The sequence below is a fragment of the Pleurodeles waltl genome, chromosome 5 (assembly GCF_031143425.1).
Source record: "Pleurodeles waltl isolate 20211129_DDA chromosome 5, aPleWal1.hap1.20221129, whole genome shotgun sequence".
In the NCBI taxonomy this organism is placed as follows: Eukaryota; Metazoa; Chordata; class Amphibia; order Caudata; family Salamandridae; genus Pleurodeles; species Pleurodeles waltl.
In genome coordinates, this window is record NC_090444.1 from 1,696,195,182 (window position 1) to 1,696,208,427 (window position 13,246).

Genomic DNA, 13,246 nt, shown 5'->3' on the forward strand with positions numbered 1-13,246 from the left:
AATCAGCCAATCAGAATTAGTGTTAAGAATACATTTTCCCTATACATTACACTCATTATCACCTGAACGGATACAGATTGTACCATACTGTGTCTTGCATGTCCCTCGCCTCCTTCTCAGACAGGTTACCTAATCTGGAGGTAGAGATGCCCAAGGAAGAATCTAGTTCATGTCTGTCTCTTAATAACAAAGTCCACTGAGGTGGTAGCTATGGTGTAATGTATTAACCGCAACGTCTCTTTTTTTCACCACTACCAGGCCTGCGATTGTCTCACAAAAACACAAGTTTCAATAATTCACTTAGCCTGGGTTTTGCAGCGTTAGCAACAATATAATATTTGCATATCCCCCATTGCATAGCGAAACAATACCTGGATAACAAGGCATTTGTATTGTTTGACGGGTCTCTTCTACAGACATAATTTAAGAGGTTAACACGGTCTTGAAACATAAATCATCATTCTATCTTTACACCTTTTATGTTTATCCAATAACCGCATCACTATATAAAGCACACACAATTATTTCCTGGACTTACAGAGACAAACAACTGCATGAATAAGAAACAAAGTGGTACAACCTCACCTCTATGACAAGATGGAGGTCATCCATGTACCTCTTCTCTGTCTGAATGAGCTCATGAATGTAGCCCTGCCTCTTCCTCTCCATGGGAGTCATATCAGCCAGGTCGTGAAGTCCAGCACACCCTGAAGGTCAAAGGTGTTACAGATCAGAATACCGGCTTTGGTGCATTGTACCCGATTACAATTAGCATGCATTTGTGTATATTTTAAATAAAATCTGAATTCACGAAAGTTCCACCATGAGCAAGCACTTCCAAAATCAAGTGAAAGAAGTGACACATTTTTCGATTAAAAATGAGGATCCAGAAAGCCAGGTCCTGCTACAATGTAAATGGCAGGAAACATTATATTGTCAACTTGGAAGATTGTGTGCTGAAATCGTCAAAGAATAAACAACACAAATCCAGACTAATACCGAAAAGACGGGAGAAATGTTGTTTTACAAAGTCTTGTCACAATGTAAATTGTGTGCGGGATACAGTAATGAAAGAACACACCTGCTTCAGAAAATATATATAATAGGTTGGCCAGGTACATGGCTCTGCACATAAAATGTGAAATTAAAGAACAAAATGCAGTAAATATAAGAGTAAGAAATGGGTTTCTTTATAGAAGGAAAATGGACTGAAATAAAAGGTCACATAGACCTTCACATAGCCAACCGCTCTAGAAGAGTTATCAGACGCCAATATTAGATCAAATCATGGTGACTGGATTTCAGGGCTAGAGTGATGACCTTGCCGTTTTAAACAAAACAACAGGTGGCTTGCCTTGTTTTGAAGTATCTAGAGTTTTGAAATGAAAACACATGGAGACCTGCGCATAAGATATTGTAGTAGTTCAGACAGGACATGACCATAGTAAGTTGGAAGATTTTCTGAGTGTAGTAAAGCAAAGACAAAGCATCCTTTGCCAGACCTAGATGAAGGAATGCAGTTCTCATGACCATGTTCAATTGGGGGTAGATGAAAGATCAGTACCAAACTATACTCCCAAGTTGCAAAGTAATAGAGCCTGATTTAAAACTCGGTGGATGGGTTACTATCCCGTCCGCTGATATTTAAATCCCATAGGACATAATCGGATTTAGATTTCGGCAGACGGGATAGCTGTCATTGTTATGATGGAGTAACCCGTCCACCAACTTCTAAATCAGGCCCAAAGTGTTTTCATTGCAAAGTTATTATTGAAGGGTTGTATAAAGAACAATGAAAATTAGGACTACATCAAACAGCATATAAAAATACTATGTAAAACCGAAAATGGACAAGTATTTGGCTGATGTGCCATACAGTCAAATTGTTTCTTTTTAATAAAATTCCAAATGTGAGCAAGAAATAAAAGCAAAAATATACATTTGTGCCTCTACTTTTATTTTATTTGTTAGCCAACTTATATGATTAAAACATTAATGCTAAAAACAGCAAAACTGCGTGATTTCAAGTTGTAATTTGCGCATTTCATAAAGGATTTTTTGTACCAGAGAAATGTAAATCTACAACTACACTAGTCGATATTGATAAATATTAAAAATAGCATTTTAAAAAGCAAAGATTCTCCTAGTTATTCCTGTATCAGACCTGATTTGTCTGTCTAGTATATGCTTTTGCTAGAATGAAGTACTTTTTCTTACTCATGTTAAAGCACTGACTGAGCAATCTATTTATTGAGAGTTACTCTGTAATGTATTAAGTTGTGAGTCTTTAACACACACCACCTCCTTGAGTAAGCCTTGGGCTGCTCGCCTCGCTACCCTGGCGAGTCCACTGCCAAAGGGGAACCTTAGGTTCCATTTACGTAGTATGCCACGGACACCACAGGTGAAAGGTCGAGTGACCTCTACTTGCCTTGCCAGGACTCCCCACACCAGTTCTGACACCAAGAATGGTACATCAGGCTGCAGAAGCGCCCTCCGAAGTACATGAAAGGACGGTATTCAGACTGTACTTTGATCTCTACAACCAATGCCACGGTATCCTGGCCATCAGTGGATTTGAGGCCTGCGGACGCCTCATGAGGTGGCTGGTTCAAATCAGAGGCAAGGATTTCTTATTAAAAAATATGCAATTAGCAAGCTTCTTGAGCAGTTTCTTAGAGGCTCACTGATGAACAGAGAACGGGGATGATATGCACCTACATTTAAAAGTATGCGTGTTCTGTTATCCTTATGTTTTAATAGTTTGATTTTAGTTTCTTTGAATACAATATAACACAGAATAATGCTTTCACGGCGGGTCTTCCATTTTTACAAGTGTAACAAAGGCCATTTCGAATTTATTTTTTCTAGTGGATGAGAAGTGCCCTGCAGTGACGTCTAGGTGCTATGTAGTGCGCTAAAAATCACAACGCACAAAATCCACATTGGTGGCACGAAAGACTCTTGTGTCTCTATGTTCTTCTGCCAAGGGTTGTTTAATAGGCATAAACAAAGTCAACAGGTATGGTCTATACAAGAGCTATTGGCTTTGTCAATGTGTTTTGCCATGTTGTACACCAGCGTTGCTGCTGTTCAGCATGACTAAAAGTTAGTGCCATTGAATGTTCAAGTGGAATAGGGGAGGACAGAGCCATAGAGTGGATTTGTTGGAGTGTCGTAGAGTGGGGTAGTTGGAGTAGAGTGTCGTAGAGTTGAGTAGATGGGAGTAGAGTTCAGTGGCAGTGTGTTGAAGTCTGGAGTGGGATGGAAAAGAGTTGTGTGAGTTGGAGTGGATTGAGGTACTGGGGTGGAATGAAGCAGAGGGGGGTGGATTGGATTAGAGTACAGTGAGGTGGATTGAGTGGAGTGGGATGGACTGGTGTGGGGTGGATTGGAATGGGGCGAGGTGGATTGGTTTGGGGTGGATTAGATGGGGTAAGGTTAGGTGGTTTGGAGTGATGGTGTGGGGTGGACTGGGGTTGACAGGATTGGAGTGGGGTAGATTTGAGTGAGGTGGATTGGACCGAGTGGAGTGGATTGGAGTAGAGTGGGGGTGGATTGGGGTGGGGTGAATTAAAATGTGGTGGATTGGGGTGGAATGGATTGGAGTGGGGTGGATTGAAGTGGCATGGGGTGGATTGGGGTAGGGTGGACTGGAGGCAGGGGACTGGACTGAAGTGGGGTGGATTAGAATGGAGTGGGGTGGATGGTATTGGCATGGGGTGAATAGGACTGGAGTGGATGGTATTGGCATGGGGTGAATAGGACTGGAGTGGGATGGGGTGGATTGAGTTTGGTGGATTTGATTGAGTGGGGTGCATTGGATTGAGTGGGGTGGATTAGGGTGGGGTGCATTGGATTAAGTGTGGTGGGTTTGAGTGGGATGGACTGGATGGGAGTGGGACAGACTGGAGTAGAGAGAATTACTGGGTTGGATTGGGATGGAGTGGATTGGAGTGGAGTGGATTACAGTGGATTATGGTGGATTGGACTGGAGTGTGGCGGATTGGACTGGAGTGGGTTGGATTGGTCTGGGGTGGATTGTAGTGGATTGCAGTGGGGTGAATTGGGATAGAGTGGGTGGATTGGATTTGAGTGGGGCAAACTGGAATGTGGCAGATTGTTTTGAATTGGAAAGGGTTGTTTGGGATTGGAGTGGGGCAGTCTGTTTTGGATTAAAGTGGGGCAGATTGGACTGGGACAGACTGAAAGGGATTGGAGAGGGCCAGGTTCTTCTGGGTTGAAGTGGGGCACATTGTTATGGATTGGAGTGGGGCAGATTGTTCTGGGATTGAGCAGGGCAGATAACAGAGACGGATTGGAGTAGGACAGATTGTTTGGGATTGGATTGGGGCAGATTGTTTTGGAATGGAATGGGGCAGACTGAATTAGGGTGGATTGGAGTGGCCTGGATGGGAATGGGGTGTATTGGATGAGAGTGAGATGCACTGGACTGGAGTGGGCGTATTGTCTTGGATTGGAGTAGGGTGGATTGGAGTGGAATAGATTGTTTTGGATTGGTGTGGGGCACAGTTGTTTGGACTGGAGTGGGGCAGATTGGAGTGGGGAAGACTGTTTTGGATTGGAGCGGGGCAGATTGTCGCATTCCAATCCACCCCACTCCAAAGTGCCCCTCTTGAATCCAAAAAAGTCTGCCCCACTCCAACCGCCCCACTCCACATTGTTTTGCATTAAAGTGGGGCAGATTGATTTCGACTGGAGTGGGGAAGATTGTGTTTGGATTGGAGTGCAGCAGATTGCAGTGGGGCAGATTATTCTGGATTGGGGCATACTGGAGTGGGCGGATTGTTTTGTTATGGAGTGGGGGCAGATTACCCTACTTCAATCCGCCCCATTTTAATCCAAAACAATCTCCCTTACTCCAATCCCCCCGACTACAGATTGTTGAGGCAGACTGGAGTGGGGTAGATTGTTTTGCATTGGAGTGGGCCAGATTGTTTTGGATTGGAGTTAATCAGACTGTTTTGCAGTGGTGCAGATTGTTTTTTTTTATTGGAGTCTGGCAAACTGGAATGGGGCAGACTAGCTTGTGTGAGTGGTTTGGATTGGACTGGAGTAGGGTGTATTGAAGTGAGGTGTACTGCACGATTATGTGTTAAAGCATGAGTTCAGAAATTACACATAATAAAGAAACAATGTTGCTTTGCGGTATTTAGAACAAGATAACCGTCATCTTTTGAGAACAGTGCCCAGGAGCAAAAATAAAAGAAAACATGAGGGAAAAGTGAGAAAAAATGACTGGGCAAAACAAAAGAAAGTTAGCTATAACAAATAAAACTTTGGATTCTGTTTGCCCTGCTGGGCATATTTTTGCTAGTCACAAGCCTTCTGTTTGCAGGGCAATAGAAGTTAAAAAAAAAATATATAGTACCTCAATCACTTTGGGTGCAGAGGACTGGCACTGATTAAGTTGAATCAATCAGTGCTTGGTCCCTACTCCACAGAGGAACGGTAATGATGCCAGGCCTGCAGTGGCGAATTATGAGGCTGTAAAGAAGAACAGGCGGGCTCCAAGCCCTTTACTGTACCCAGCAGTCTCTCGCTAGCAAGACGCATGCACTAGCGCATTGCCTTTTAGGGTGGACCCTAAAAAGGTGCATTACATGAAGCCCCCTGGAATTAAACAATTCCAAGTTTGGAATGTCCCGTCGTCTCACGCAGTGGTGGTTCAATGGAACGCAGCCTTTGAGTTGGACGGTCTTTCTACCGCTTTAAAGTTACATGATTAATATTGGTCGATATTGAAATCTCAAACACACCAACGCTGAGATAATAAAGATGGATACTGGTATGAAAAGTTCCCACGGGATTATGGCAGCGGCCTAGAGCTTGCATGCCTGAGGGTCGGCGCGCGCGCCACAGCTCGTGGACACGATGCAGCGCTCTTACGTAAGAGGCAGCGGGCGGCATTCCTTCCCGCGTGCTACACATTCCTTGCGCCTGCTCCGCCGCCTCTACGTGCTCTCGTAACCTCGCGGCACAGCACGCACGGTACACCCCGCAGGAAGTGATGTAATTATTATAAAGCAGCCATCCCTTTTACACGCAGCGATTTCCAAGAATTCAAACATGTAATGGTTTGGGCGATGACGGACGCAGAGGCACCCGTGCTTCACGTGTTTCAATAGTGATGGCATGCACTTGCAGCCTTCCACTGAGCCTTATACCTCACATGAGCCTAACGTCGAAGAATGTCTCAACACAAACCACAGATACACCTGAGCCCCCGGTGGGGGAAGGTGGAGTTAGAGGAGGTTCACTTCATCCGGTGATTAATCATGTTCCAGTGATTGCCAGAGGTCTACACGGGCACTAGTTTTTTTTGTTGTTGTTTTTTTTTTTGTGAGGGGGTTTAGAGATTTATTTGTCATCGTCGCATTTTGACCAGAGTAAGAGACAGAAAGTCAGAAAAGAGAGAAGAAACATGAAGAGTAAGAAAGAAAAACAGTGAGCGAGTGTTCGGCAACTCCAGTACAGAGTTCCAAGAACTAAATGTATGACCCTGCACTTAGCCCCTACCTGCTCGAGCGAGATCCCAATGTTGCACCTTACTGCAACCACAAACATAACCCCTTTCTGGCAATTGAACCCGTCACTCTATCCAGCCTTTCGATGTCTAGTTTGCACCTAGGCGACAACGCAAAAAGCTTGTAACACACTGTATTACCGAGTAATCAAATAAAACAACCTCCTTACATGAATAAAACACGCCCGTAGTCAGTATAACACATGCCAGGTAGACAGGATGTCTTGTTAAACATTCATTCTCGCGTGGAAATTTGGAAACCATGCTGTAGAGGTGCTTCGTATACAGCCCATCTTCTATTAGTGAGATACTGTAGCACTGAAGAACAAATTACTACTGTTAGTGCTCTTTCAAGTGGAAACTAACCGCAGACTTCTTACCCTTTGACCCAAGCGTCACACTGAATTTGAGAATTTATTGCAATACATTCTGTGCACCAAAAAGTGGCGCCATTGGACTACATGGCAACCCCATTTCAAAACCAGATGTGAAGACAGAGTGCAAAATCTAACCTGTCACCCTATAAACCACAAGAGCACTCCACAGAACAGGGAGGTGGGCGGCAATTTCTAAAAAGAAATGGCTGCAAATAAATGTCATTCAAAAAATAAGACTGATCCCCTTTTTATCGGCTCTGCGCTGAGCCAATACGGGGAGGATGAGCAACAATCTAACAGGCAACATGGGTGCTTAGTTCATTTGTGGCCTGCCTATTAACACCTCGTAAATGAACAGGGCCCGGTCTTGTGAAAGCAGGCAGCGCCTGGCTCTTGCTTATTTCCCTGTCTTTTGTTTCATGGGAGACACTACCACCATGCTGGGCCTTGACTCCTCTACGCTACGCACACCTTCCTGTGTCTCCTCTCCTGCAGGTCCATAAACCACCCCACAGCCCCAAGACACTATATCGCGCCTCTCTTCCCCCCACCCATCACTCCATTCACCCCTTGCTGCCCTGAGAAATGAAAGATATGCGATGCAAGAGAGAGCAGCGTTTTCAAATTTAGATCTGCACTCCCTGGCACCAGGCACCCACTTGCTTTAAATTGTGGTGCTGCTGGAATCTCTGTCAGAGCACAGATTGTGACCTGTCAGCGTCTTCAAGGACCAAGTGATATTTTAGTGGCAGGCACATGCTCTGCCTGCTGCAAATTTGCTGCAAATTTTGGGGATTGACCGCAAAGTTTGCTTTCGTGCACAGAAACTACAATCACAGGCCACAAAATCCTACAGTCTGACCAAAGGTAGATCATTTGTTTTTCAGATGGATACTTCTAACCGCACATTCCTTACGTTCTGAATCAATACCCACCCCCTTAGGTGATGGGTCTGAGGAGTGGACTTCACATCAGGAATTCCTGCAGAACGAGCAGACGAAATTACCCTCCCGGCAGACCTGAGAGTTGATGCAATGGTACCTGGTGAAGGTATGAAGAGACACCCATGTAGCAGGATGGCAAGCGTCTAACAGTGACAAGCCTCTAGACAAAGCTGTAACTGAAGCCTTGGCCCTGGTCGAATTAGCTTGCAGGCCTCTCAGTAGTGTCTGTTTTTGGCCAGAGCAAATCACAGATTAATAGAAAGGGCAATCCACCTAGACAAGGTCGATATTTGGGCTGCCTTTCCTTTCTATGAACCAGTGACTCTTGTAAATAGTTGATCGTCTGACCAGTGATCCTTAGTTCTATAAATGTTAAAACTATGGACCCATTTAGCATCCATCTGTTGTAGTCTCAAACACATATCAAAGCCTTTTTAAAAAAGCATCCGTGTTGGTGACTTGAATAAAGGGCTGACCAGACAAACAAAGCAAAGTTGAAGGGGTCTGTAAGTAACCTTAAAAATGTCCAAACCACCAGAAACAAAAAAAAACAAAAAAAAATAAAAACATGATCATCAAATAGCTTGGTTTGAAAAGAATTAGCCTGTCTGTCCCACAGCTTAGACCATTGGCTAGTGTAAATAAACTTGTAGAAGGGCAGCGAGCAGCCAATATCACTTCCATCACTTCCGGAGAAGGTCAAAGTCACCCCATTGGTACAACTCAATCTCCACACTTGGGTTTGTACATTGTGTAGATTCAGGTGCAGAACCGTGCCTTTCTGTTGGGACAGTAGGTTCACCCAAAGAGGGCATTGTTAGGCGGAATGTACAGGAAGGCATATGCTCAGATGAAGCAAGTTGGGGTATGAGACTCTCCAAGCCCAGTATGTGGCTATTAGGAAAATCTGGGTCTGGCTCCTTGGGACCTTCTTCAGAACCTGTGGGATCAGTAGCAGAGCTGAGAACACATAAAGGAGTCTGGAGTGTCCCCGAAGGCAAAATGTGTCTCCCAGAGTGCTGCAAGACGGAAATTCCAGGGCATAAAAGGCTAACCACTGAGCGTTCTCAAAAGTAGAAAACATATCTACTAAGGGCGCGCTACATGGGTCAAAGACATCGCGAGTCACCTCCAGGAGCAGCCCAATAATGCCTGCTGCATATGTCGACCATGATCTTCAAGGGACCCATTAGGTGCCTGATCATAAGGGAGATCCGATACTGATGCAGCCATCGCCACAACCTCTGAGCTGCCAGACTGCTTGTTGCAGTACCACGTGCTAGGCATGTATTCCATTAAAACCTGGAATGGTTTGTCCCTGATGGAAACCAGAAAGGCCTTGATGGCTAGACAGATACTGCACATCTTCGGAAGGTGTATGTGGTGACACTGATCCACCGGAGACCGGTGGCCTCCGATTTCCACCATGACCAGGTGGCCTTCTCATCCCAAAAACAATGCATTTGTCACAACAGTGAGTTCTAGATGTTACAGGCACAATGGCTTGTTGCATGGCAAATTGGCATCCACCAGCCACCACTGAAGGTTCCGGGCTGCCTCTTTTGATCCGGTCGATGATGTCAGAGAATCACCCTCAGTGCTGGTTGCACTGAAGGTGAACATTCCACTGCAGAGTCTGCATGTGCAAATGGACATGAGGCACAATAAGTATGCACAAGGCCAGGAGACAAAGACACCTCAGAACCATCTGTGACAAAACCAAGGCATATGCCTGAAGCATCGAGATTAGAGCCTGCATGTCCTATAGTTGTTACAGAAATGGAAAGACCTTCAAAGCCACCATGTCCCAGATGGCCCCTATAAAGGGATTCTTTGCACAGATCGAAAATGGGATTTTGGCTAACTGATGGAGACCCCTGTACAGACAGAAATTAAATTGTACTTTTAAGTGATTGAAGACCAACTGAGAAGAGCCCGCCTTCAACAATATGTATTCCCAACCTGCAAAGCTGGTCCGTAACCACTGACTTCACATTTGTGACCAACTGCAGGGATGAGGGGATAAGACTGGTGGGGGAAGGCAAGACAAAGCCGAAAGGCAGAATGATGGACTGGTAAAAAATAGTCAGACCCCAGAAGAAACCTGAGGCAATGACTATGGGACTGCAGCATTGGGCACATAAAACAACAATATCCAGGATCCAAGGCCACCAGGATTTGTGTCAATGCAAGTATCTTGAATTTGTCCTTCGTGAGAAGGATGTTCAGAAGCGTTAAATCTAAGACTGACCTCAGTTCCCTGTTCTTCTTGAGGACGTGTGTCCCTCTATCTGACTCAGGTGGCGCTTTAAGTGCAGTCTCTTAGCTTCTCTGGCTAAGATGGAGCTATGATCCACAGATGACTGGCCACAAACTGGAAGAATGTGGATAGTGGTAAAAAATAAGAAAGGTGGGGGGAGGGCATATCCAAATGGAACAACCTGAAGGACTCACCACTTCAAAGAAACTGCAGAGCAGTTGGGTCAAAAAATCAAATATTGCACCTACTCGTCCTATATGGTCATACAAGGGGAAACTAAAACAATGACTGCAGCAGGTGAGGAGGAGGAGGGAGGCTTCTGAATCTGTTGGTGGCCATGGCCGCTGCCACCACCCCTCCCTTTTAGCCACAAAAAGGTCAGATAGGCTTTCAAGCCTGCCTTGATGGTAGAAACGTCCCCGAAAGTAAAGCCAGAACGCCTGGAAGTACTGGGGAAAATGGAAAATAGGGAAGTGGGATTAATACCAGGAAGTGAGCCGTAGACTGACTCTTCTTATGTTACAAAAACACAAAGGGTGATGGGAGGAATGCTTACAAATAGTCTACACAGTACCAGTTGTTCATGGTAGCATTCCCACACAATGCTTTTCACACAACATTATCTTCTGAGTGGGGAACCTGTTTGAGTTCCTGGACCACAAGGAGTCAGAACAGAAAATGGCTTCCATTACTCTGATAGCAATGGTGCTGAGGCACGGGGACGTTAGGAAAATCCTCCCAAGCTACATGATATTTTGTTGCATGGCATGGGCCTAGGCTGTCCTGAAGTTGGCTCCAGATTTGACACCAGAATCTGGCATAATTCAGAACTGGCATCTATTGAGGCCAGCCAAGCTCTGAGCTGGGCACAACAGGCAGGGTCTGCAGCAAAGCTATTAATATGTAGTCTGGCTCCAATAGGGTGCCAGGCTGAGACCAAACAGACTCAGCAATGACTTTGGCTTCATGCTTCCTCGTGGGTTTCAGATGACTCAAGGAGCATTTGCTGCAGGTCTTTGAGTTGTATTTGGAACTAAGGTATACAATGATTTAAGAAAAGTCGTAAAACACTGAAAACAAAGTTTTCCTCAAAGCTCCAGATCCATGTTAAAGGGAGCAAAAAACGGACATCACCACACAGGAGTGGCACCTATATGCAGCTCCGAGATGTCACATCCAGAGATGGGATAGAGTCACCACTGAGTCTCATGGCGTCATCTGCCAGTGTGACTCCTACTGCAGACAATTTTTCAGATCCAGCCTTGCACCACAGGGATTTGAAAGGTGAGGAAGCTGCAGTTAAAAGTATTGCATCAAAAACGTTTCTGCTAGGAGGTGGACCTAGATGCTTAGTTGGGAAAACGTGTGGTCAAACGAGGCAGGCGTGATGCATGCCACATGGTCTGATCATGCTATCAACAAACTTGTCACTGAAGGTGTGATAGAAGTACACAAGCACTTGTAACAACCTCCGCTCAAAAGCATATTTTGAATTACTCTTCCTGGCAGGAAATGCTTGAATATGTGAGTACATCATACTTTTCCGGAAAGTGTGGTAGCATATATTTGTGCATCCAAAATGTTCCATACACATATGGCTAAAAAGCAATATCACAGTGGATAATGGTCATACGTCCAACAGCTGCTTACACAATAAACAGCAAAAAAAAAAAAGAACGAAGGGTTTCTTAATGTTCACCTAGTGGTGACTTTGGCATGTACCATGTTGGGACTCTGGTCATCAGATTTTTTGTGTACTGAACCCATCCTTGTAAATCCGTAGAACTTTTTCTTACTATCTGAAGATTTAAAAAGTACACACATACAATTGACAATAAAAGGAGTCAGTCAATAGCACTACAATGTTAAAGTAATATACAATATAAAACGTTTCTGTCGAGTTGGTAAGCTGCACATTTTTATTACGTTTCTACAGAGGTCTGTATAGAAAAATCAAATGTTATACCCATATCCACTAAACAGTCACCACCAAGAGACAAAGAATTCCTCTCAAAATGTCCTCACCGTTAATGCCAAAGTGTTAGCGCTGGCCATTGGCCACACAGTGGCTCCTGAGCACAGGCTTCTCCAATGCAGGGTGTGTGGTACCACTCAACACCTGGGAATTGCATTCTACCTTATATTCTTGTTTTGTATAAAACATCAAGCTCAAGCAGTGACATCAGGTACATACTGGTCTATGCGGAGCTTCAATGAAACCCTCCCCAATGGCGGTCCAGTGGTAAACTATCCTCGTACCAACATCAGTCTTCATCACTTGCATGAATTATCATATTTCACTCAATAGCTGGTCCATTAGCAGTATTTCACACTATCTAGTTATTTAGAAGTTTAGGGCCAGATGTAGCAAATGGGTTTAAACATTATATGTCTATGGGAAAATGTGTTCGTACATATGGCCCTTAGTGAAGAAAAAAATCCTGAGCCAATAATGTTTCAGTACTATTGTCAAATTGCCAAATTAATAGCTCTAGATTAAAGAGTAATTGCATAAACGGAAAGGTTTCAGGCAGTGCTTAATTTGTAAATAAAAACGTGCCAGTGCTCAAAGCCCTCCTCTTAAACATGCAGCTGCTGCAATTAAATGTGGAAACACAGAATAATGAGGCAGCGTAATCCTGAAGCCATCTCGGGCCTCTTCAAACCACTTAAGCCTCTCCCTGCCCCTTCAGCTCACTTTTGCAGCTTTCTGCTTTCTGCAATTGTGACACTTTTTCGTTTTTCTCTTCCTCCGCCTTTCCCAAAAGTTGTCTTTTGTTCGCAGCAAATGCTTGAGGCAGAAGAATAAGCGCCGGCCCACAAAAATAAGTGCCGGTGCTCAGCACCGGAAACAACAAGCGCAAATTAAGCACTTGTTTCAGGAAATTTGCATCCTCGATTGTAGAGTTTTTACAAGCACGTAGCCATACGTCAGCAGCTAGAGTACTAGAGGCACTAGAGGGAACGGAAATCTATCTTGTTCCACTGGCCTTTCCTGAACACCGTCCCACTGACTGCTAGCCTTCGGAAAAGCCTGTTTGTACATACACACACTGCACAGGGATCTGACTAGATGAGAGTCCATTTCTCTGCTGTTACTGCTGTCCACGTCAAGTCT

The 13,246-nt window shown here is 44.6% G+C and overlaps 1 protein-coding gene across 4 annotated transcripts in view; it reads right to left on the reverse strand.

Moving 5' to 3' along the window:
• Positions 1–13,246, reverse strand: part of ITSN2 (intersectin 2) — a 1,003,157-nt gene that overhangs the window by 72,574 nt on the left and 917,337 nt on the right. For all 4 annotated transcript variants that reach the window (XM_069236034.1, XM_069236039.1, XM_069236035.1 and 1 more), the window contains one exon: positions 586–707. In XM_069236034.1, the coding sequence (XP_069092135.1) occupies positions 586–707 (122 nt within the window). The remainder of the gene's footprint in view (positions 1–585; positions 708–13,246) is intronic.